General features: G+C 37.1%; 1 protein-coding gene across 1 annotated transcript in view; it reads left to right on the forward strand.

Moving 5' to 3' along the window:
* Positions 1 to 27,630, forward strand: part of LMNTD1 (lamin tail domain containing 1) — a gene marked incomplete at its 3' end in the record, with an annotated part of 301,673 nt that overhangs the window by 62,786 nt on the left and 211,257 nt on the right. Inside the window, exon 5 of the mRNA XM_019625392.1 lies at positions 19,525 to 19,703. Within this exon, the coding sequence (XP_019480937.1) occupies positions 19,684 to 19,703 (20 nt within the window). The remainder of the gene's footprint in view (positions 1 to 19,524; positions 19,704 to 27,630) is intronic.

A 27,630-nucleotide genomic window follows, 5' to 3' on the forward strand; every position in this document is an offset into this window, starting at 1 on the left:
ATATAAATACATATAAATGGAATTGCTGGGTCATAAGGTAGTTCTATTCTTTAATTTTTGAGGAATCTCCATACTGTTTTCCACAGTGGCTGCACCAATTTGCAATCCCTTCAACAGTGCATGAGGGTCCCCTTTTCTCCACATCCTCACTAACACTCCTTGTTTGTTGATTTATTGATGGTAGCCATTCTAACTGGTGTGAGGTGATACCTCATTGTGGTTTTTATTTGCATTTTTCTGATGATTAGTGATGTTGAGCATATTTTTATATGCCTGTTGGCCATCTGTATGTCCTCTTTAGAGAAATGCCTATTCAGGTCATCTGCCCATTTTTTAATTTGATTGTTTGTTTTTTGGTGTTACGTTGTATGAGTTCTTTATATATTTTGGATATTAATGCCATATCTAAAATGCCCCACTTATTTATGTCTCATTAACTTCTTAATCCATAGCAAACTTTGCTCCCATGACCTTAACAATTGCCCATACTAATGTTTTATTTAGTTTTCTGTCTTGGGCTTAGACTGATACTTCTCACGGCTTATAGCCTACAGCTACCTCAAAATCTGTATGTGCAAAATTGAATCCTTATCATCAGTCCAACACTTAAACCTGTTTCCATCTCCTGAATTCCTAATTTCAGTCTTTACTATCAATCAGTCTACCTATAACCAGAGTCAAAGTCATTCTAACCAGAGTCAAAGTCATTCTTGTTTTTTTGGTTTTTTTTTTAGCTGAGCCATCCTGCTACCTGTTGGCAGCTCAAGCGGCTGCTCAGCTCGGGCCGGGACTCGAACTGCTGTTGCTCAGAGCTCAAACTCTTGAGTGAGCTCTTAACCAACTGAGCCACTCGGCCAGCCCTCAAAGTCATTCTTGAATCCTGCCTTTTCTCATTTCCCATATCCTAGTGGACAGCAAGCCGTATAGATTCTAACTCTGAACTATCTCCCAACTTCGTATTCACCTCTTCGTTACTACTGATATTGCCTTACTTTAGGCTTCACATGTGTGTTTATACATCTGTTTTTGCACAAAATCCTGTCTGCTTTTATGCACTTTTCTTCCATGCCTGCCTGGCAGACTCCATCTTATTTCTAAAATCCCAGATTTTATCTTCTTTAAAACCTTCTTACTTGCTTCCGCTACGCTGCTACGCGTCAGAGTTAGTCGCTTCTTTCTTGCTGCTCCCACGTTTTTTTTGTAACATACTGTTATGTAATACTTACCAATTGAAGTGTAAAATTTAATAAATTAATCTTTAACAACTCAGCTTCTGGGTACTAAGTAAATATTTGTTGGATAAATTAATGAATTAATTAATGAAGCTGACAAATTAGCAAGCTATTCCTTCTTAAACAGAAAATGGACACTGACAAAAGCTTAGGGACTGTACATTTTTAGACAAGAAACTAGTGGCATATATGTCATGTTTCCTTTTCACTGGAGGAAAGGAAAAGTAGAGGAATCTCTGGGAAGGGAACTATAGTTAGTGTTGTTAAAATGGGCGGTTAGTGTTGGTGAAATGGTCTTAGATACCTGGGCCATGACTTAATATCCTGGTATGATAGGCTCTTGGCTCGGGTGACACGCAAATTGCAAAATGAGGAAGAACAAATGTGTTTTCCCAGAGGTTAGCTGACGTGTTCAAGAGGGCTCTACACTGAAAATGTAGAGAAAGCAAAATAAACTCCCAGACAAAGCCATGATGCTGATTTCTTTGGAGGACAGCAGATAGGACATGGAAAGGAAAATAAGACTGATGGAACTCTCAGTGATTCACATGAGAAAATAATGAAAAGAAACTGAAAATATTACTTAGAAATTCAAATACAAAACAAATGTATAGCACATGGGTTGTAAATAAAACGAATACATGTTTCAACATGTATACACATATATAAGCTTAAGCTAAAGGAAAATACTAAGACTTATTGGAAATATTTTTATGGAATAGTTTATCTCATGCACCAAATAAATAAATAATAACTAAAAATCTGATAGGAGGGAAGGAATAACAGTGCTACATGTCAAGAAGATACATCTTTAAGGAAATCCACAAAATATATACCTTACAAATGGTTAAAAGGAACAGAAATGATGTTGAGCCGACCTCAGAGAGGGAACAGATGATGTGTTCTTGATATGTTTTATAAAGCTGGCTCAGAATCAAACTGTAGTAGTAATAGGGACATAATCCGGCCATCTGCTAGAAGCCTAGTCAGCTAAACACAGAGCATATGACAAGTTCTTGACCTGCTTGATAAAAATTCCATCTCCCAGAGGGTGAAGGAAAATGTCAAAGCTCATCCTAGAAGTGGCAGTACTAGTATGCTAATGTTTTCTACTTTTATAAAAAGAAAAAAATGTATACAATTATGTGTTTGCTGCGTTTCTATATTCATTTTTAAAACCTCTGTAAGGACACAAAAGGAACTGGTAACATTGGTTGCCTCTGGGAAGTAATGTTGGTGGCTAGGGAACAGGCATACGAGTATCTGTGATACTTTTTACTGTTTAACTTTAGAAATTTTGAATTATGGCATATATTGCTTATTTCAAAAGATAAATTAAAATAATCAAAGACCTTCCCAAAAAAATAGCAAGAAAAAAAGTTCCAAAACAATACTCATGGGTTCAGGGAAGGGTCATTTTAAGATGTAACATTTTGAATTGGTCTTTATTAAACCATTTATATTGTACTGCAATAATGTAATAATGAGTAGATCTCTTAAGCAACCTGCCAGATTAACCAGAGCATCCCCTGCTGTCTGGGAAATGTAGGGGTAGATACCCAAGGCACACTGAGTGCTCCCAGCGGGGAGGGCTCCCTCTCTTGTTCTCATGCCTTTGCCTCCCTCCACGTGGGGTGTGTGCTTACTAAGAGTCAGTCATGCTTGTACTCAAACCTAATTATGTCCATCATACTTAATATTTTAAAACATGTAATTTAATTATGTATTAAACTGATGAAATATTAAGTCAAAGGGAGTTGTTTCTGGAAAATTTATCTGAATAGTTCGGAAAGACTTATAAAAATGAGATGCTAAAACAAGTGCTGTCAGAATAGGTATGAGCAAGACAATTGTAAAAGACTGGGAAAGAAATCACAGAAATCTAAATGGTTTCAGTACTCAGATGCTTCTACAGTGTTGTTACATTTTTACTCTATTTTAAATAACCTGAAACTAGAAATTATAGATGATGTGTTATGGCTAAGCAAGAAAGACCATGCCAAATTCCAGTTGGCAATGGAAGAAAAGGGCTTGACCCCAGTCTAAAATTTGGTGAATGAATATATATTTAGGAGTTTAAAGTTAAAGTTAAACACTTCAGTTATTTATGTGTTATGATTCTCCACTTTAACCGTTTTTTGTTTAACCGGCTGACCACAGACCTTATCCTGTGCTGGCTTAAGCACCTGACTCTTCCACAGGCCTGTAAACTTCTTTAGAAGAGGGGGCCATATCTTGTTCACCTTTGTGGCCCCTGAGCATCATATGGATCTTAGAATACAGTAGATAGTCAATAAATGTTTGCCGAATAATTAACAGAGTTGAAAATCGCATATGTTTTTGCTGAGTTCTGATGCTGGCTCCCCAGTAGGCCTGTCTACAAAACTTGAGAAGGGTAGAGTGAAAATGACGGGGGGCAAACTGAATTCAGGAGCTGAGTTAAGAGGAAGAATATCCAGGTTAGTGGAAGGAGCTGAAAAATCTCAATTTGGTCAGAGTAGGAAGTAGAATATGAAGAAAATGTAGAGTCAAGGCCAACAGAAAATGACACGCAAGAGTAAAAAAGTCAACATATTTGAGGAGTTCCAAGAAAGAGTAAGTTCATTTGAAATTTTATGGCCATAGCCTTTCAACATTTCTCTACCGAACTTCAAGAGGAAATACTCGGAGTGAGCTTTCAACAGATGAAATTCTGGTAACCATTAAGCTTGATCTAATTCTATAGGAGTTTGTTGATAAGGGGGAAATTAAAAATTTCTTAGGAGAAAATAACTAAGTCATTTTAGAGTTCATGATAACCAGGGAGGAGGAAACTTTATTTAGATGCGCAGAAGACCGGAATTTCCCAAAGTGTGTTCCATGGAATACGAAATTGCAATGTGTTCTATTCTCTGTGCTACACAGAGTGCATTTTATTGTGTATTTATTTGTCCTTTATCCTCCATCTCCTCTTCTAAAGTGTAATCTTCATGAGAGAACTGGCTCTCTTGGCCTGTCTTGCTCGCTGCCACAGGTCCACAGTCTTACAATAGTGCCTGGCACATATTAGGTGCCTCAGGAATATTTGTCAAATGAAAGTCCAGTGAACAGTGAGAAGCAGGAACCCAGACAGCCCCGGAAACAGCAGGGGCAGAAGTTCACAAACAGGATTGGATGGAAATCATATGAAGCAGGAGGAGGCATTGATTACCCAAGCTCTCACTACGTAATGGAGGCATTTTTATTTATAAAAAAGTAAAATAAGCTTGAGTTTTGCCTCCTACAAGGTGCTGTTATCGAGATGCAAGAATCAGGCATGGGTCCCTGGGACAATAGTGATGACATTATTAGAAACAGAGAAGACACCTCTCCATGGAAGGTCAAAATGCTCACTAATTACTTTTATGGAAATTCTTCTGTGCTTTGCTTTAGAGCAAAAAAAAAACTTAGCTGATGAACACAGTTTCAATAATTTAAAAATACAATTTATGAGACCATTTCATAGTAACTATAGGAGTTACTATTTCATTCCTCTCTAAAATCATTTAGAAAACATAATCATTAAGCACTCATTTAAGTATTCTTAATTAAAGAGATGATGTTCATATCATAATCTTTCTTAAAATGACTAAATTGCGAAACTAAAGGACAAAAGAAAGAGAAAACAGTATTTCATGCTTTTGCATGTATAGTTCTGCAGAGAGTAGTGGCTCTCAATCCTGCTAGAGTCACCTGAGAATTTTAAGGAGCAAACCAATGACAAACCACACCCCAGGCTGATTAACTCAGAATCTCTGGGGGTGGGGCCCAAACTTCAAAAGATTTCAAATGCTCCCAGGGTAATTCTAATGTGCACAATGGCTGCAGACAATGAGACCAAGCCATGCTATGGAGGGGAGAATAGGAGACTACCTTTCCTACCTCCTTTTATGAGAATTAAACTGAACTAGTGAGAAGTTGGAACTTAAATTCATTTCTGTGTATTCCAATCTGAATGCTCTAAATATGACTTTTTATGTGGAACTCTAACTTATAATATTATACATTTTTCTCATTAAGGATTGAATGTACTGATCCGGAATTTGGTTAAAGGGACTAAACCCTTCAGAAAGAATAAGAATTGACCATTACAGACAGACTATCATTATGCAGTAGAAATGGTAACAGCATACCTTATATACTATCAGAGTTTTTTATCTTTTTGAGGTAAAGATTGTGAGCTGCTGAAATTGTCAGGTGAGGTTGTTAAAGTTATTTCTCTGCAGATACTTGAAATTAAAGTCATATTATATCTTTTGAATTGTTTAAATTGAGTTCTGCCAAGTGAAAGGGATACTAGACCCGATGATTTATGGAAATGATTTTCCAACCAGAGGGTTTACTTATTTTATTTTAAAATCTGTGATGAAACTTTGCTGGGTACTGTTGAAGTCAGCGCAATGGTGTCTTGTGCTATGACCACATGTTCCATTTTTAGGAAGATGGCTAACTGGCTAACTGGAGGCCCAGTGTGGGTGTGGACAGATGCCTGTTCCCTGCCTGCTGTGACAATATGGCCGGCTTCAGTAAAGGGACACTCTGTGTCCTTATTCAACTCATCCCCTCTCCTGTCAATCAGCTTTCTCCATACCATTGTCAGTTTTTTGGGCCACTGTTTTGCCCCTGCTCTAAATTGAATAATTATGTGCCAGGAACCCTACAATAAGGATACTATTATAGTCTCCACTTTGTAGATGTGGAAAGAGGGTCATGGGAGGGTGCAACAAGTTCCCCTGTCATTCATCTTGTGAGTGGTAAAGCCATCCTTGGATCTTAGGTTGGTCTGACCCAGGAGTCCAAGCTCATAAGCACTATGTTTGCTTCTTTATCCTTTCACTGTCGATGGGTTTCCCAAGTCTTACTATGGACTCCTGACCCCTGGAGTCAGAGCTTGTCTACCCAGTCTATAAAGTGGAACAATTCTGCCCTTGTTTACTCTCCACTATGTGGATCAGTCCCCCTGACCATAGATGATACCTCACCAGGATATGTGGCCTCGAGGGAAATCTCTCCAAAGGGGAAAATGGAATAGACCAGAAAATCAAACAATGCCTTGCTGCCCACAGCCTTTGGTTTTGCTCTAAGGGCCATTCCAACGGTACTTTGGTATGTCTCCACAATAATCTTATTCCTCCTGAGAGGGGGTTAGGGTCACCTTCTGGCTGTTCCCATTAAGCATTCCTTCATGCTATAGAGCTGAACGCTTCTGCAAAGATTTTTCCCATTAGAATGCCCCAAGAGCCTTCTCCATAATTAGAAGATCAGGACTCCCCACAATTTTTATAATCAAATATTAACTATACACATATATTTAAAGGCAAGTGATGGCTGTTATCATTGCTTCCTTAAAAGTGCTACTTTTCCATGAAAGGAAGTGGCTGGCTTTTTTATCTAGCACTATAAATATTTCCAATTAGAACCATTGATTTATTCAATGCCTTTACATAATTTATCCTAAGAAGCAAAAAGTCACCCACTCAGAACCTAGTTAACTGCCAGCAGAAATAAATGCCATGCTCCTTAATAAAAAAAAAAAGAAAGAAAGAAAGAAAAAGAAATAAAAAAAAGAAGGAAGGGAGAGAGTGAGGGAGGAAGAAAGAAAGTGCAAAAAAGGGTGCTTACTTGTTCTTTATACTGACTAACCTGGTAAATTGGTCTCCTAATAGCCTGACAACATAAGGCTATTTGGAGGCTCAGAATGCTGGACCTGGCTCTGAGTCACATACTCTGAGATTCCAATCTATTCTCATTTGCATCTGAAATGATACTAGTCTTGTCAAGTGCAATAGATCTTGTCTGAGGAGGCTCACTCAGTGAAGGGCTCTCTAAACTACTTATCACCTTATAGTAAAAATATTTGGGGTTAATTATGAAAATGATCGATTATATACAATTAAAATGCTGAGAAAAGTACAAGTATGACTTTGAATCAGGGTGCTAAAAATTTTTTTTTGTTATTGACAATTTCAAATATATTTTAAAGAAACTTACTTAAAAAGTCCAGTTGCCCAAAATTATTTGTTTTAGAAGTGATAAGCACATTAGAATCTAGCTGCTGATGTGTATATGTCTATCTTGGATCTTATACCAGGCTCTTTAGGTGATAATATAAGGATTTTATTGTAAGTAGGTAGGTGCTATAAGTGGATTTCATAAAAAAAGGTGCTCCAAGAGAAAATGGTAGCAAGTGTACTGAACAGCTTTTTACTGTAAAGAGCTTAGTAGTAAAAGAATTTGAGGATAAGTAGATAGTTTACTGGGATCCAAATCTTAGACCTTTGAAACAATGTTTACTGATTTTATTCATCATATTAAATTATAAATTAGATAACACAGATGTAGAAAAGTTGAAAACAATGTAAAATATTAATAAAAGCAACTTCTATAACAATGTATTTTATACTGGTTTTAAAAAATGTTTCATCACTGCATGTAAGGTACGATACTATGGAAAATATCAAGTCAGTGCCATGGAATAAACATTTTGGCCTCAACTGCATTAACAGTTGCAGAAATAGATTGGATCCGAGGGTGTATTGTTGAGGGAGTCAGGTTGGTGGAACGCTATTGGGAGTTAGCACAGTGGACACCTGGTTGTTGTGCCTGCCCAATGTTCCTTCTCCTTAAACATGGCACACCTGGTCATTTTGGGGATCACCCTTCCACTCTGCGTCCACACAGTTCCATTCAGAATGACTATGGTAACTATAGTAATAGTTGATGTCAGGGATGGGGTATCTTATCCAGATCTGGACAATGAGAATGCAAATCCTCTTGGCCACTGAAATTGCTTCAGATTTGGCCACATGACCCAAGTCAGGCCAATTAGAGTCCATCCCAGGGCTTCTGGAACTATCAAGATGTGTACTTTTGCAACAATGGAGTTGCCTAGTTCATGGGACGTAAAGACGAATGAAGCTGGTCTTTAAAAGCTTCCAATCATAGTCATTTCTAATGCTATACATAAAATACATGAGTGGAAATAAACCCAAAACAAAGAAAAAAAAGGGCTTAGACTGTGAGAGATAAATACCTAAGGACATTTGAACATTTGGATTTTTCTCTACTCAAAGCTAGTAAGTTCTTCAATCTCCTAGATATGTCATCCATCATTTTTGGTTTTACCTGAACTAACGTGATACTATGTTTCTGTCCCTTGCAAAGAAGGTATGGTATTAATATACCTAATTCAAATAGTGGCAGTAATAAGTAGTTAATTTATAATAGTGGCAGAGAAATGTGGTAATGAGGCAGAAATTTTAAAAGAAAATATTGATGCACATTAAGTAGACCATTTCAAAATTTAGATACAATTAGTGGATTTTGGGACTATAGATATTATTTCTTTTAATTTGATAATTTTAAATTTACAAGTGAGTAAACTGATGTGCAGAAAGAAACATCTAAAATATCCAAGGAAGATTATTGACAGCTGCTTCCATGTGATTACAATAATGGAAATAAACAATGGACTGCGGAGGGATCTCAACAGATTTAACCCTTTCAAGGCCCGCTATGAATATTAGGAGCTACATTAATGTTATTTTTCATAAAACTTAATCTAGCCAAAAAGAACCACAGGAGTGACATTGAATGTGTCTATTAATGTAGTAGCAGTTATTTCCTTTTCCTTAAAAGTGACTTCAGTCTTCCTTCAACTAGGAAATGTAGATAAAATTTTTAAACAGATATGCATCCAAAAACATGGACCAGTTTGTTTCATATCAAAATATCAGTTTGTTTACTCTCTAAAGAAATAATAAACACCTACTCCATTGAAATGGAACTTTGGCTAAAATTGTAGGTTGACATCATCTTAACTTTAATTTCTAAGCAACTATCAGTATTTTTATGCTACCAAAGCTGGTCAAGTCCTCAGGAAAAATGATCAAATCCATTACTGGGCATCATGGATCCCAAACAGCTGGCTGATGTAGATAAAGGTTCCACTCTTCCATAAACAGAGTTGTGACACGCTGGCACCACAGCAGAGCATCTGGGGGCACTGCCTTTTTCTTTAAACATTAACTTGGGAAAAAGGAAACCAGATAATCTATATTCTGAAATATGTTTTGATATTTATTTCAGGGATTTACTAATCTATAATTGTGCATCTAGGTGGTGGGAGCATGGGTTGGACTTTTTATGGGCAGTTTTGATAGGTTTTAAAACAGGCAAGGAAACTATTCGTCCTGTCTCTGAAAACAACAAAACACAATGGAAATATACCACATCATGTGGAGAGAATATATAAATAGCCAGAGGATTGTGTCAATTTATTATCAGTATAAAACATAGGGCACGCTTTCTACTCTTTATCTTTTGTGAAAAGTATACATACTAAAATAAAGCTAAGCTGATTGCTAGCTTTAATTACTAAAGGTAACAGGGTACAGCAAATACATATGCTCTCCTGAAAAAATATGGTTATCAAGTCTCATTTAAAATAATCTTGTAAAACTTGGATTGAAAAACACAGCAAAAAAAGGCATGAGCGTTGATCAGAAGAAAATATAAATAAACTTTGAATGAAAAAGACTGAAGTCACTTATACTCACAATGGAAACTTCTGGATTAGCAGAATCACTGGCACATAGACCAGTGACTTGAGCTACTATAATTATTTGGCAAGTGATTTACTGCTTTCTGTGTTGTTAAAGAATCATTAAAATTTTGCTCAGCTGATTACAGGATAATTACACAGAAACAGATTTGGAAGAGCTATTACTAATAAGCATTGAGACCATAACATGAAAAAATACAAATAGAAGCAAGTGTGATTATTTATACAATAAAAGGGCTGGCAGTATCTCCTCTGTTCAAAGGGTTTGAGAAGTAATAAATAAAAATCCTCAGAAATTACGTGGAACTGAACATGAAAACCAGCTCAAATATTAACATGTTGCTGCGCTGTAAGGGGCCCCAGGCTAAAGCAGGTCTGCCACTGCTGGGTGGGCTGCATTGGTTCCTTGCGTATAGGCCAAACAATTTCCTTGAGGTCATATCCTTCCTTAAAAAAAAATCATATGGAAGTGAAAAGGTCTAAAAGGAAAATACTTCTTTACTCATGTGTGATTCTTCTCAAAGATTTTTCTACATACATGGAAACATATCAAGGCCAGGACTAGGCTATGGTGAGTGAGGCATCTAGGGTGTAAAATAAGGATGCATTGAGAGTGAGTGCCCTGCATTTTGTGCCCAACGCACCTCACTCACTGCCCCCTAGTCCTGGTCCGGAAACATATGCAAATATATGTATATAATTTTACATAAATGTACATATAACTTAAAATCAAAATGTGATCACACTGTGTGGTGTAACTTGTTTGATTTATTCAACAATATATAGCAAGTGCCCTTCCTTGTGAGTATATGTAGATATATGTCATTTTCTTAAATATCCACACCATGTGTTACAATATGAATGTACTATTATTTGTTAAATCCCCCCTGTTGATGGGCACTTATATTATTTCCAGTTTTTGAGTACTGCTAATAATACTGCAGTTTCATACATACTTTTTTTGTGCACTCATGTATTTTGGTAGGACAGATTATTGTCAATAGTGAACAATTGTGCATTCAATGAATATTCACATTTAAAAGGCTGATGGATACTGACAACTTTCCTTCTAAGCTGCAGCAATGTAAAATCGCACTTTCTGAGATGATGGCAATGTTTGCTGTCTCTGTTGTCCAGTTTGGTAGCCACAGGCCACATGCAGCCATGGAGCACTTAAAATGTTGCTAGTAAGACTGAGGGATATAATTTAATTTTATCTCATTTTAAATCTAAATTTTTCAGTTATTTGCCTTTGATTTTCTTGGCTTACGGCCAATGTCTTGTGCCTCCATAAAAATATTGAATAATAGCTGTGATATAAGCAGACTTTTGTTATTCTGAGCTTTATCAGAATACTTTGAGTGTCTCCCCACCATATGTGTGACATTTGTTGTTGGTTTCTGATAGATTGTCTTTATCCAAGTAACAGACCCTCCTAGTAGGCTAACCCAAAAGCCATTCTGTGGCCTCTCACTATAGGTGCTGGAGAGCCAGTTAGTTACTTCTTCTGTTAAGGGGAACTCTGCTGGTGTCTTAAGAGTGACCCTTTGAGTCCCCTTAAGGGAAAGATATCGATGCATATGTGAGTGCAGAACTTGTTGTCAGTTCTCCTTTTCCTACATCCAGCCTTGTCACCTAGAGATGTGGCAGTCCTGATCATAGAGCACCCAGCATGAAAATGAAGAGCTGACAGCTAAGCACGATCAGAACTCAAAGCTGGAAGGAGCCTGAGTCTTGGGTTCTATTTTTGGCTCACTGACCCAAGTCCGAGACTGTCTGCTTTTGAAATTCTTGTAAAATAAACACAAAATGTTTTTAGAGCTTAAACCACCATTCATAGAGTTTTCTCTTACTTTCCACCAGAAGCATTCTTAACCGATACCTCAAGTTAAGAACACTTTTTTCTATTCCTAGTTGTATGAGCATTATTAAAACCAGAAATGAATGTCATAATTAATCACATATGTTTTCAAAAATCACTTTCAAATAACAGCAGTAAACAGTTAAATATTGTCTAATATGTGGAAGGCACTGTTTTAAATTTTTACATTTATTATCTAATTTAATCCTTACAACAACCCTGTGGCATAGATAATGTTATTATCCATCTTTTAAAGATGAGGGAATTGAGACACAGAGAGGTTAAGTAAGCTGCCTAAGGTCACACAGCTAGTAAATGACAGAGCCAGGATTGAACTCATACAGTTTGGCTCTAGAATCCTGGATTTTAGCCTACCTCTAGTACTTCCTCGAGTATTAAAAAATGATGCATGGGCCACAGTATGTGTTTTTCAATCTATCATTATTTTATTATTACAGTCAAGTGCCACTTAATGACAGAGATATGTCCTGAGAAATACATTGTTAGGCAATTTCTTCATTGTGTGAATATCATAAAGTGCACTTACACAGGCCTAGATGGTACAGCCTCCTACACACCTAGGCTCTATGGTATAGCCTATTGCTCCTAGGCTACAAGCCTGTACAGCATGTTACTGTACAAAACAGCATGAGATTAAATCAAGCACAAGAGAAAATGATGCAATCAAAAGACATGGTAAACACAAGATGTACGAGGCTGCTGCCAGCATAACACAGCATGCTGTTTTACACAAAATTTTTTATAAGTAGAAAAAGTACACTCTAAAATAACAACAAAAACTATAGTATAGTAGATACATAAACCAGTAACATAGTCATTTATGTACTATATATAATTGTATCTGCTATACTTTTATACGACTCTCAGTGCAGTGAGTTTATTTACACCAGCATCACCACAAGTACATGAGCAATGTGTTACACTACTAGTTTATGACAGCTACCCCATCACTAGGCAATAAGAATTTTTCAGCTCCATTATAATCTTATGGGACCAGCATCATATATATGCGGTCCATCATTGACTGAAATGTCATCATGAGGCGCATTTCTGTAGTTGTCTTTACCATAAGAGTGGCCAACAAAGCTATTTGACTAAATTAATGGCAAGTGAATATGAATTAAGTATTTTAACAAGTCACTTACACAATTTTCTGTAAAAAGAGTATCAGTAAAATTGAATTGATCAAGCTTCACAGCAAATGCTAGCTTTCTTTACTTTATTTTCTTAAATTAAGTTTGGCTTCACAAATTCATTTCTTAGACTTCCTTTAGAAAAAGGACTCAAGGGAACAATATCCTTTTCTTATTCTTCCAAAAGCTGGAATTATATAATAGTAAATGAATTAAGGCCATTTCCCCATTTCTTGACATGTCCTGACTTTGGCCACATTTTCTTCTTTTTCCTACCCTTTTTTTTTTTTATCAGAACAATGATGCTTTTGTTCTTTGTTGTCCAAGAATGTATCATAGAAACAACCAACAAAAAAGAAAATAAGGACTTAACTCCCACCTGCCCCTGAGTTTTTATATCTCATCTTGTTGGTCCTATCTAGACTGTGCATGACTCAACATATATGGACAATGTTTTAAAACCCTGTTGGTGCTCCATAAATAATGGGTGGTAATGACAGAGCCTCCTTACATAGCAGTTATTTAAGTAAATGTGAACCTAGATTACTTATGACACACGGTGCAATGGGAATTATTTCTCAGCTTCCCAGAAGTTGACAATAGAAAATTATGTTAATACTTGATAATTTTTAAAGGCACTTATTCTATTTTTCTCCCCTTTCATACTTTTTATGTATTGGCATCTGGCATTGCCTTTGGAAATACAGTAACTTCAAAATCACTAAGTAGGAGTTGTGCAAAAGACAATATTAGAGGCATCACTATAGTCTAATAATCATCATAGGCTTATCTTATTTACCATCACCTAAGGAAGGTAAGGTTGTTTTTTATTATATTAGTTACAGGTGTACAACATAGTGATTAGATATTTATATAACTTATGAAGTCATCACTCCGGTAGTACCCATCTGACACCATGCATAGTTATTACAATATTACTGACTGTATTTCTTATGCTTTACTTTACATCCCCATGACTATTTTGTAGCATCCAATTTGTGCCTTTTAATCCCTTCACCCTTTTCACCCGTCCCCCTAAAACTCCTTTCATTGGTAACCATCAATGTGCTCTCTGTATCTACGAGTCTGCTTGTTTTCTTTTATCATTTATTCCATTCTTTAGATTCCACACATAAGTGAAATCATATGGCATTTGTCTTTCTCTGCCTGACTTACTCCACTCAGCATAATACCCTCTAGGTCCAATCCTGTTATAGCAGAAGGCAAGATTTTATTCTTTTTTATGGCTGAGTAATATTCCATTATATATATGTACTACCTCTTCTTTATCCATTCATTTATTGATGGACAACCGGGTTGCCTCCATAACCTTGCTATTTGTAAATAATGCTGCAATGAACATATGGATACTTAGGTCCCTTCAAAGTAGTAGTTTGGGTTTCTTCAGGTAAATACCCAGAAGTGGGATTACTGGGTCCTTCTTTGTCTCTTGTAGTAGTCTTTGTTTTAAAGTCTATTTTATCTGATATAAGTATTGCTATCCCAGTTTTTGTTTTTTTTTAAATTTTCATTTTCATGAAATATCTATTTCCATTCCTTTATTTTCAGTCTCTGTGTGTCTTTCAATCTGAAGTGAGTCTCTTGTAGGCAGCATATGTAAGGGTTTTGTTTTCTTATCCATTCAGCCACCATATGTTTTTGATTGGAGCATTTAATTAATTTATGTTGAAAGTAATTGTTGATAAATGTGTAGTTATTCCTATTTTATTATTCATATTTTTATTTCCCCCCCCCAACATTTCTTGTGTACTGGTTTGGTGGTTATGAACTCTAGCTTTTTCTTGTCTGGGAAGCTCTTTATCTCTTCTTAAATTTTAAATGATACCTTTACTAAGTACAGTAGTCTTGGTTGTAGGTCCTTTCTTTTTATTACTTTGCATATTTCAAGCCAATCCCTTCTGGTCTGCAAAATTTATGTTGAGAAATCAGCTGACAGTCTTATGGGAGCTCCCTTGCAGATAACTAACTGCTTTTCTCTTGCTGCTTTTAAGATTCTCTTTATAACCTTTGACATTTTAATTATGATGTGTCTTGGTGCGGGCCTCTTTGGGTTCATCTTGTTTGGGACTTTGTGTGCTTCCAGGGTTTATATGTCTATTTCCTCTGCCAGGTTAGGGAAGTTTTTTGTCATTATTTCTTCAAATAGATTTTCAATTCCTTGTTTTCTCTCTCCTCCTTCTGGTACCCCTATGATGTGAATATTGCCATGCTTGATGTTGTCCCAGAGGCCCCTTAAATTATCTTCATTTTTCTGGATTATTTTTTCTTTTTGCTGTTCTGAGTGGGTGTTTTCTACTACCTTAACTTCCAAATTGCCGATTCAAATGTCTGCTTCATCTAATCTACTGTTGATTCCCTCTAATATATTCTTTGCTTCAGCTATTGTATTCTTCATTTCTGACTGTTCTTTTTTATGTTTTCTATCTCCATTTGTATGTTTTCTATCTCTTTGTTGAGGTTCTCCCTGAGGTCATTGAGCATCCTTACAACCAGTGTTTTGAACTCTGCATCTAATAGATTGCTTGTTTCCATTTTGTTTAGTTCTTTTTCTGGAACTTTTTTCTCTTCTTTCATTTGGGACATGTTTTCTTGTCTCCCCATTTTGGCTGCCTCCCTGTGTTTGTTTCTATGTGTTAGGTAGAGCTGTTATGTCTCTTGGTCTTAGTAGAGTGGCCTTATGTCATAGGTGTCTTATGGGGCCTAGTGGCACAGTCTCCCTGGTCATGTGAGCTGGGTACTCCAGGTGTCCCTTGTGTGGGCTGTGTGTGCCCTCCTGTTGTAGTTGAGCCTTGGTTTCTATTTGCAGCTCAATGGGAGAGATTGACCCTCTTGCTGATTGATTATGAGGACTGGCCATGATTACAGTGGAGGAGCTGCTGTGCAGGGGCTGACACTATGGAGCAGGATTCACTTTAGCAGGGCTCTGGTGCCTGCCCAGTTGGCCCTTTGGGTGTGACACCTGCAGCCAGCTGGGTGGTGCTCTTGCATGGTCCAAGGCTGGCCACTGGGTGTGCTGTCACTGGGGCCTCCTGGGTGGGGCCTGCCACATGCCAACTTCAGCCGTTGCCTATGCCCTGCCCCGGGGCCACCTGGCATGAGTCACAAGGTGATCTACAGATGTCTTCTACTCACACTGGGGTTGGAGGTACCTGGGAGAGGCTAAGATGTGAATTGAGGCTGGCTGCCGCTAGTGCCAGGCTTAGGACTGCTCAGCAAGAGGTACGGGGTACACCAAGGCCAGATGCTGCTTGTCTGAGGATTCTAAACCTTTGAGATATTTTAGTAAAGTCCACAGCATGAGCCAAGACAGACCGTTTATATGGGAAAGCCACTGGAAGCGGCTTGGGTGGGCCCACAATTTGGGTGGGGTAACAGTGTTAGCTAGATTGATGGAGACTCTGATATGGCAAACACCTGTGTCTGCACTCTGAAAGGGTAGAGAGCTCAACAAAGGAACTATGGCTTCCGCCGCAGTTTTACCCAGGAGAAAGCTGCCTCTCTAGTCCTCACCCTGCAGCCAGACAACTCATTTCCTCCCCGTATGTCCCTGGCGCCTTTCAAGCTGCTGCCCCAGCACTGGAGCGCAGACAAGTGAGTCTGTCAGCAAGTGCTGACATCTGTGCTCAGGCCCTTTAAGAGGCCTGAGACTCCAGCCACCCTCTCTCTCACTCAGCCACAATCTCCACTGGTTTTCACCGCCAGAAGTTGTGGGGACTTCTCTTCCCGGCACTGGAGCCCTGGGCTGGGGACCCTGGTGTGGTGCTGGGACCCCTCGCTCCTTCGGGAGGACTTCTGCAGCCGAGATATCCCTCCCAACTTTTACCCGCCACAGGTGAGTATGGGGACTGGCTGTTCACATCTCCCCCCTCCACGTCCTACCAGCTTCCATGTAGCTTCTTCTGAAGGTCTGTAGTTATAGGACTTTGGTTCAGCTAGACTTCAGGCGATTCTCAATGATGGTTGTTCTGCAGTTTAGTTGTAATTTTGATGTGATTGTGAGAGTAGGCAAACACAGTATTTATCTACACCACCATCTTGACTGAAAATCTAAGATAAGGTTTTTTTGTGTGTGTATACAAGTACAGTGATATTTAGTTCATAGATTTGTCATCATTGTCATCATCATCTTTATTATCATGATCATGCTGATCATTATCATTATTTGTAATGATCATTATTTGTAAATGACATTACAAATAATCATAGTTGTCACCATTATGTGATGTTTTTGTGTATTTTCCATTTGATATTAATTTCTATTGCTTTTTTAAATAATGATCATTATTTGTAATGATCATTATTTGTAAATGACATTAAAAATAATCATAGTTGTCACCATTATGTAATGTTTTTGTGTGTTTTCCATTTGATATTCATTTCTATTGATTTTTAAAAAAAGAGATTATATAAATGTTATCTATTATGTAAATATGGGGGTTTATTTTAGCTATACCAGACAGAAAGTCAGAAAAATAAAATAAAGATGATTTAGGCAAAAGATTTATAACATTCACAGAGACAGTGGCAGAGGTATTTATAATCACAGTCACACAAGAAAATTAAGAGTAAGATGGACCATAAAAATGAAAACTGTAGAATAGAGTGAGAAGAAATTGAATAAAGGCAAAGAGATTTAGAGACTTAAAAGGGAGGCTGGGAACTATTGCTTTGATATAGAATGTGATGGAACCAAATAAGAATACAATAAAAATAAATAGGCTGAAAAATGAGACATTCTAGGGAATTCAGATAAGAAATTTTGGGTTGTTGGGTGTGAGGATGTTTGGAAATGCATGTGTCTTCTTCCAATTTCATGCATGCAAGAACACAGACAGAAAACTAAAACGAAAAAACGCAGGGCTTTTAGTGGGGGGCTATAAGGGTGTTACCTCATTATTATCCTGAAAGAGTCTCAACTTTCCATGCTCTTTAGTTTTTCTTTTGTTTTATAATGGAATTTAAGTAAACTGCCTCATAGTTCCATTAAGTTTTGGGAAAAAACAATATTTTCCTTTTCTCTCTGTCATAGATTTATGGTGACTAAGCTTGGACTTCTCTGTGTGTTTGGACCATTGTCATACACAGCTTCCTGTGTGAGGAAGTCTAAAATTCACTCTCGAGTAAGAAGGCCTAGGTTCAAACCCTGATTCTGTATGCTACAAGAAGTGTCACTTTTAGATTATATAAGCTTCTGTTTCCTTATCTGTAAAATTGGGAAAAACAATTGTACCTAACTCAGAGGTTTAAGATATGAGATAAGCATAGTGAATGGAACGTTGTAAATGTTCAGCAGCTGATATCATTTCTTTAATATGAACCATCCTTCAGCCATCATCTCAGTCTTTATCTACCTGTTGCTTTGCTTAATGTATTTTACTGAGCATTTTACTGAGTATTTTTCTGAGAAAGTTCACACTGCCTAACCAAGTGTTAACTTTTTTCTGGCCGTGATGGGGGCATTTACTTGTTTTGCTGGCTTAGAAATATAAATAAATAATGGTAGTGCATATTTGTGATGATATTAAAATTACAGTGACACAGAAAATACATGGTTTGGAACTGCCTAGAAACCAATCACTGTGACTCCAGCAAGAAGTTTGGAGTGTTACATAGTTTGAGGATGAACGACGCAGGGATGCAGGGCAGACAGGGGCAGAGAATATGCCTCGGGGAGTCTTCTCAGCCTAACTGGATACTGCTCTAATGTTTGAAAATAAGACGAGCACATTCAAGACATGGGTAATTTACAGGGCTGCATGCAGAGTTGTTGGGCTCATAGCTTAATGGAGTTATTGTCTCTTCATTGTTCTTTAGATCACCAAGTTAATAAAACAAGTGCAGACTGATGTGGCTTCTGTGGTTGCTAACACTTAATTTGAGAGACATTTATTAAGAGAGTTGTTTTGAGATAGAAAGAGAAAGAGATATTTCTTAAAGGTTAGGATCATGTTTTCTCCTAATATGGATTGTGCATCATGGTCTTTTACAACTGCAATACTGTAGTTTTTTACTCATAGAAAATGGAAATCTTGTTTTAAAAAGATTACTAAATTGCTTAGATTTATTTTTTTTTTTAGGTACAAAAATGATACATTGAATTTCATCATAAGGGAACTTCAGAATCATTCTTTTATTCTATCTGATCTCCCTTGTCAATAGATCTGTAATGTAAACAGTCTTCATGTGTAGTCTCTGCTAGTCCAGAATCAAGATATATCGATTCTACTGCACTTCTCAGAGCATTACATGGCAGAGACATCAAATTAGTGTATATATTATTTTTTTCACTTTAACTTTAGTTAAAGTCTCACCAAAATTTTTGTTCTTTATCTTAGCTACATTCAATAAAAACATAACCAAAGAAAGGCAGCTACCAAATCCCTAATGCCTACTGTTTGCTTTTTATTTTCTAATAGAAATATTCATAATAAAATCAGAATTAGAACATAGATGTGTCACCCAGAAATCTCTCAGCAGTATCTGTAGCTTCTCAAACTATGTATCAAGTAAATAGTCTTGGGTGATATTTAATATATCTTAAGGAATCTGAAGAATTTCTTTACCTTAAGCAATTTTAGTAAATGTGATTTTGTGTGTCTTTGTGGTTAGGATGTTCTCAGTGGTCTCAAAGGCAATCTTGAGTTTCTCATTCATCCTCTTGTAATAAAATGGCAGGCATTTCGGGAGATGAGAGGCAGAGTGCCCACTCAGAAACACCACCCCACCCATCAGGAATAGCACCCAAATTCAGGATCTCAGCGATTCCATACAAACAATGACATTGAAAAGAAGTCAGTGCTGCAGAGGAGACCTGGATCCACGGAGACATGCAAGATGCCTACATTCAGAGAAAGGTAAGTCTGTGATTTATAACGCATGTTCTTTCTTGTCTTCTTTGCAAAATTTTAAATGATATTAGAATTCACTCAACTGCTCTCCTCCTCCAAGGCTGAATCATCACTAATGTTTACCAAAGAAAAATAGATTCTATCTTCTGGTCTTAAGAAAGATTAAGTTTTTTTTTTTCTCTCAGTCTCATGAAAAAGGTTAATTATCGGAATGGAGAGATTAGATGGCTTAAATCCATTTTTGGAAATTGAGTTTTATCTTGGGATCTTGCCCTTCTTGTTCTCCAACTGGCTATTTGATCTTGGTCATTTTTTAAATATCTCTCCACTAGTTTCCTGATCTATAAAACTGAGATGGTAATAATAATAGTACCCATAAGCACTTGATAGTCATTAGATAGTAACGTAAGTATTGTTTTAAATGGGTATGCTGGGTGTACTTTAAATAGATATACTTTCTACTTGATGACTTCCAGGTACAAAATGGCTATGTCTGGTAGGTAAAGGACAGTGACATTAACATCAGACACTGTTGGGCCTGGGATTGAACTTGGTGCTGAAAAAAGTGAAAACATAGTTCTGACTTTAGACACCTTAATATTTTGTTTTGTGCATAAAAATATACAGTAACAAAGTTGTGTTTAGTTGTAAAAATTAATTGATCTGTATACTTAAGATATGTGTACTTTTAATTCATATTTTAATAAATAAAAAGTTATAACAAAAGAATAAACAGTTGCTATGGCAATCCTATACTGTGGAGTATGAAAAAACAAAGACTTTTATTGTTTAGTTGAAATTAGTAGTTAGAATTAATAGCTTTCCTTTCTTGGCGGGAACTATTGCACTGGTTATAAAGTAGAAATCATCACGAATCATCACTAACCTGGTTACCTTTCTAGAACTGGACTTGGTTCTTAAACTGAAGGAAAGCCCATGCCTACTATAGGACAACTAAAACAGTTGGCTTGCTCTGTGTCTCTGCACTGATTGGACATGGCCTCTCAGCATGTTTCAAGGAAATAAGTCTTACAGAGGAGTCTGCTAAAGCAATCTGTGACCCACCCAAAGCAAGACATTTTCCCTCTAACTCTAGCAGGGACTTCCTGGGATAGAATGACTGCTCCTACTCTTACATGTCTGTCCCTGAACCAATCATCAAGCAGAGTGGGATGGAGCTCTCATTGCCTGGCTTATAATATCATGGGGAGCGAACACTGTGGCTTACGGTCTCCAAGACAGCTTTGGAGGAGGTTGGTTCCTTGAAGGGAATTAAGCTAGGCAGACAACTCATGCCTGTTTGCATAGTATGTAAATAAGTTTGGACATTCTCCTGCTTGATCAAAATTTCAAAGTAGAGACAGGGGCACTGACTTAAAGATAATTGCTATCATTTAGGTAAACCACTCAGGACAATAGCTAGGGAGAAGAAAGGACGTGATAAGAAGGGATCTGATATTAGGATGTAGTGTCCATAGAAATGATTGACTCTTTAGATGCAGAGGGCCAATGAACTAGAGCGAGGAATCTAGGGTGGCTCCCAGATAGGCGCTTGAGTGACTCGGATGATGATGGTGGCGTTTCTATTAAAAAAGGAGACAGAAAGAGAAAGTTAAGTTGAGGCAGAAAGGAAGATAATAACTTTTTTTTAATTAAAGTTTATTGGGGTGACAATTGTTAGTTTTGGACATGCTGAGCTGTAGAAAATAATAATGAGTTGGAAAAATATAAGTAAAACCATATTATAAAGTTTTAAAATTACCACATTTTTCTCCCAAATCCAAGATTTACATAATTGAAAACATCTACAGAGTGAAAAGAAAGGAGAGAGAATAGTTCAGTAACCAAGTTTCTTCTGGCAAAATAAGCTCATTGTGCACTCTGTTATATTTGGGTAACTGAAGCAGCTTTGGCCTTCTATTTATAACATCTTTGTCCCAATGCATTTTATTATTACTAAGAATAGCTCTTTAAAGAATATCACTCTTCTTATTTAAAAGTAATTCATACCTGTTAGACATAATTTAAGAAAGAAAAAAATGAAACAATGTATCATGTACAATAATAAACATTTTGACACGGTCCTTCTTGACACGGTCCTTCCTTCCTAAAATGTGTTCAGTTATTATAAATAACATTTGTCATTATAAAAGAAATAGCCTAACAATACAGAAAAAGAGTTAAGATCACTTAAACCTTACTACCTTGAGATAGCCACTGTCAGTATTTTGACTGTTTCATGCTCATCTCATACACACACATAGATGCAGATTTATTTAAATTAAGTCATATCATATATACCCTTTTTATCATAGATATCCCTGTACTCTTTTTTTTTTTTTTTCAGCTGAGCAATCCTGCCACCTGTTAGCAGCTCAGCGGCTGCTCAGCTCGGGCTGGACTCGAACCGCTGTTGCTCAGAGCTCAAACTCTTGAGCAAGCTCTTAACCAACTGAGCCACTTGGCCATCCCTTGCCTGTACTCTTAAAACTGTCTTATTATTTACTTATATTTTTCCTTGTCTCCTTCCTTTTCTTTATTCCTTTCTTTTCTTTTTTTTTTTTTTGAAAAACACTAGGGTGATGAATTTATTATTCAGAGCAGAAGTTGGTAAAGTCTGATTTTGTTACATGAGAGGACATTGAAATTAGGATGTCCTTTATTTTCTTTATTCACTCTCCAAAACAATTTATGTTAGTGATATATATATATATATTATATATACATATATATATATATTTATATATATTTAGTAAATTATATATTCACATATTTTATATGTGAATATGTAATATATGCATACAAAACTATGGCAGAATTGGTCATTGTTTTAAAATTATTTTTAGAAACTAGGGTCATATTATATATACTTTTCTGTATCTGGTTTTCCCCCTTAACAATATATTGTAAAAATCCCCCCAAGCTAGTTGCTTTATGTATCATGTAAGAATGTCGCATTTACTTGAGAATAAGTTTCCTAAGAGCAGGAACAGTGTCATATTTGTTTACTGTAAAACCTCATATCTCACAACACACAGCAGGGGCTTAAGAATGAATATGCTGATATTATCAATAGTTTGAAGCCAGGCTACTGGGAATGAAAATTTTTGGCTGAGCAATTTGTCAAAGCTCGTTTATGCAAAGCATAAAGTGACAGAACTCAACACGCTGTGTGGTTGATAATATTATTGTTCCCCTTTCACATACAAAGAAAATGAGGTACATAGACTTAAAATAACTTTTCTGAGAGCACAAAACCTGTGCACTGTAAGGCACTCCACCCCAGTCTCAGAAATACTTCCCAAATGTGTTATCCCTGTATTCTGTAAAGCAAATGGCGGCCATGATAAAATCAACGTGTCCCACTTGGATAAGAGTTTCAATCTTGAAGACTCTTACCGTATCCTCTTCCTGGAGCTTTTCATGCAATGGCCAGCTTTCCTCTTTAGAGGGTTTCAACAGTGAGTAGTGCACATGAATTTTCACATTCCACTTACGGAGGAGAAGGATGAGATGCAATGAGGTTAAGTTATGTTATCAAATGACATACAAAAAGTCAGTAAAGGAGAGACAGAGAAACCAGTCCTGTTGATTCCCAGGCTAGAATTCTGCCTCCCAAGAAAAACCTGAATTCTGGAAAGCCCCGGTCAGCTTGTTTTGTTACAAAAGCGAACCTCAGCACTAGGTTAATTTATGGCTTCAAGGAGAAGAAAAGCAGGAAATGTGGTGCTTCATTTGGAGCTGGGAACGCACAGCCAGGCTGTGTCTCTCCTGAGCGGCATGAGCTATGCTAGGGCCTGCATCAGAACCTCCCAGGGAGCTGGTTGAAAGGCAGAGCCTGGGTCCACCCATGAATCAGTTCCTGGGGGCAGGAGCCTGGAATATGGGGGATGGACTCTATGGGGTTCACTTTTAATAAGCATGTCAGATAACTTGTATGCACACTAACATTTAAGAACAGCCATTAAGTCCTTCAAAGGACACTCTTGGGTATCTTGGCTTAGTGGAAAGGCAGCCACTTATTGGGGGCTTTTGGGGAATTTACTTACATGCCCGAATTCTTGGTTTCACATCTACAAAATAGCACTTATTAACCAATAGAGTTATCATAATAATTAAAAGTAATAGATGTAAAGAGTCTGACACCCAATAATTAACTATCAGTTAAGCCTAAATTAATCATCATAGGAACAAAAACTTGTGAGGATATTTTAGAAAACTTGAATCTGATGAACTTTGTGTGACTTTCAGTTTGGAAAGAATCTTGAAGAAAGGAAGTTAGGAATCCAGTGATACATAGTGAATAACCCCAAATGAAGGTCATTTTAAAACTCCATACAATGTACAACATAGTGATTATACATTTATATACCTTACAAAGTGATCACCCTGATTAGTCTAGTACACACCTGGTACCATACATAGTTATTACAATATTATTGACTATATTCCCTGTGCTGTACTTTACATCCCCATGACTATTTTTATAACTGGCAATTAATCCCTTCCACCTTTTTTTACCCATTCTCCCAACCCCTCTCCCATTTGGTGACCATCAATTTATTCTCTATCTATGATTTTGTGTTTTGTTTGTTCATTTATTTTGTTTTTTAGATTTTATAAGTGAAATCCTATGGTATTTGTCCTATGGTATCTGTCTGACTTAGTGTATGTCGACCGTAATTGGAAAATAAATTAATTAAAAAAGAAAACCAAAACAAAATAGATATGTATTGCTAAAAGATAAAGGATTTTAGAAAAGATACTCCTAATGCCATTATACATGTAAAAATAAATAATCCCTTAATAACATCAAATATACAGTTCTGTGATTGCCTCATGAATATTTCTTTTTTATTTTTAGAAAGTTATATTTTTACTTATTTGCTCCAGTATCCAAATAAAGCCCATGCATTATGTATTGTGACTTGTCAAAAAACAAACAAACAAAACAGTCATACAAAGCATTTCACTCCCTCCTGGCATTCTCTAGGAGCAGATGCATGGGTAATGGAGTGGGAAAGCAGACCCAGGCAAAGGCATGGGCAGTGGAGGGCAGTTGTGAGATACATTCAGATTGGGGGTGGGGGTGCTGTTTAGATAATGGTGATAAAACTATGTTGAGTCAGATGCCAAATGCTGAAGCAGTGATGCCAAGACAAACTGGAAAACAGAAGCACACATACAGACCTCTAGGGAAAAGATTAGGATATGCCAAGTTAGAAAAAGCAAAACAAAACACAACAGGATCTTCAAGAGCTATAGCTTTGCAAATGCATGCGATGGAAAATTTCATACATTTCCTGCAAAGGGGAAGCAACTAAAAACTGAAATTTAGAACCAATTCTAATGAGTAGCATAAGACATTTTATCGAGGGAGCTTCTTAAATGTGACTAGGAGTAAGTCACAATCTCTGTTAGCTTTAGGGACATCAACTGTGAAAAGAAGAATCAATTGTCTCTTAAGGCCTGTTTCAGTGGGAGGAACCCTGATTCTCTAATGACACAGTGAAATGCTGGCCTTAGTCTAATTTTGTCTCATCTGAATTAGGAATTTAAACAAAATGTCATTTTCATTAGTAGATCTCCTTCATGTATATCTTGTTTTCTGTTCTAGTATGCATTGTTTTTTATACAAAAACACGTTAAGTAGTAGAAAGAAAATAGTAACAATTATAATACCATGTATTGAGTGCTTAGCTAGGGTTGGGCACTTAGTTAAATCCTTTTCATATGTTATTTGGACTCCACAGGAATCCTAAAAGGTAAGTACTGCTATGATGCCCTTTTTACTTATAAGGCAATTGAGGAGCAAATTCAAAATGGAGTTGGTTAGGGTCAGAGGAGGGACTGGAACCATGCCTAGGTCTATGCACTAATTACTACATGTAGAGAAAAGAGGGGCCACTTCCTGTTGTTAGATGAAAAGAATTTGGAAGGAACGTTCTTTATTCTATCAGTGACCTGAGAAACCCTGCTTGTGTTAGATTCTGTTTTACCTCCACTCCTGTATTTGCCCTGCTTTCTAGTCCTGAAATCATCCCTTCAGAGACCCAAAGGGTGATATTACAGCAATGAAATGAACTATCTGTCACTGAGTATTTTGGCTACAAGCTTTATTTTGGATCTAGTGGGTGGGGAAAAAGACCTGACAGGGTAAAGTCCAGGGCAAAGGTCTAGTGATGACCTCACTGGTGCGTGAAAACCCTTCACTCCTATCCCTCCCCCCAGCCCAGGACATCCACTTGTCACTCCTCACGTGGATTGTGATGGTCTTGGAAGTATTATGGGGAAAGGATCCCTCCAGCTGTCATACAGCTTAACTTTTGTTATCTGCAATCAAACATAATTTACCTAGTGATACAGAGGGAAAAGAAACAAAACATTTTAAATGATGTTAAAGACAATTTTCATCCTGTGGCTAAGAATACTTAGAATATTCTTTATTTTTTTTAATTAATAGAGTTATGCTTACATTTATATTTCCCAAATTTATTTTTGAAGCAAAATTTTCTTTGATAAAGGTTCCCTATTTTTAAAAAAATCATGGTATTTCATGCTTCCATTTCAGCTTAGAAAACCAAGATAGGTCAACAATTTTTTAATTGAATGCAGTGACTGAGGAAGAAGACTTTATTTTATTTGCATGAATATATTAATTATTTGTCAAAATCAAAATAAAAAATACATGTTTAATAACCAGGGAAAAAACCCCAACTTCCTGACATTGGCCTCTGAGATGGGCCAGGGGCTGTACTAACCAGCAAACAAGCTAGGAACAACTTTTATTCCAGTAATGCAGGAAAAGACATCTAAAAACTCTCACTTCTATTAACCTCTCAACTTCCAACAATGTAACTGGCAATTCACCATTTTTATAAACCTGGGCTTATCTTAACCTCGTAGGTTTTGATATTTGGGCCATATATAGGCATTAAATCAGGGAGCTCTACCCAGAACATTCCAACCCCATAGTCATCATTACCCTTGGGTTAATGCTTCACAAAACATTTTAATATTTGCTAGTACCTCCTTACCCATCTGCAAGGGTGATAACTTAAGGGCAATAATAGTGATCTAAACATAAAGGAGACACAAGTGAGTTTAAATAAGCAATTGAGTAAAATGAATAAAAAAGTGATATATTTTTATCATGTGTAAATGGGAAGAACAAAGTGCATAAATATGGGATGGTAAGCAAAGGAAATTCAAAAGAGTTACAAGCTGAGCCAGGGAAGAAGCAGTTATCCTTTGAGCACAGGACAGCTTTTCTTGGCCGCTGGTGTGAGGCTGAGAGAGATCAATCACAGGGGCCCCCAGCTTGACAGATTGGGGTTCCTGATGAGTTGCTTACAGAATGACCAGAAGTGGTCAGGGAAGAGCGACTGCGGTTAGTCCCAGGGGTGTCTGATGGGTGATAGAAGGAGGTAAACAGGAGCTGTGCTGAGGCTCAGGAACCGGGGAACAGGTCAGGAGACGGAGTGCAAGATGAGGAAAGGCTGATTTCAAGACAGCAGCTATGTATGAAGGGGAGGAGATCGAGGAATTGCCAAATGCACGGTCTGGGGCCAGCGGGGTGACTATGGCCTCTTTGTTTTTGTAAGGCAAAATTGGATATTTTAGCACACTTTCTAAAATTATGTATGTATTAAGGAAAATTGGTTGCTAAAGTATTGTTGCTACTTCAAAGGACATCGAGTGGTTTATGATCCTTCTTTGGTGTACCATTTCCATTCCACTTAAACTGAAACTTCCATGTATAGAAATTTACACATGATTCTTAATATTAGTTCCAACTGCTTCTGCCTATACTTACAATATCTTTATCTTTTGAGAATATGGCAAGCCACACAATATTTTTATGAATTCTACTTGCTAGGTGTGGTAGACAGAATTCTAAAAACTGTGCCCCAAGAGTCCACACCCCCTGGTC

Source organism: Hipposideros armiger, unplaced genomic scaffold (assembly GCF_001890085.2).
Source record: "Hipposideros armiger isolate ML-2016 unplaced genomic scaffold, ASM189008v1 scaffold_624, whole genome shotgun sequence".
Taxonomy (NCBI): Eukaryota; Metazoa; Chordata; class Mammalia; order Chiroptera; family Hipposideridae; genus Hipposideros; species Hipposideros armiger.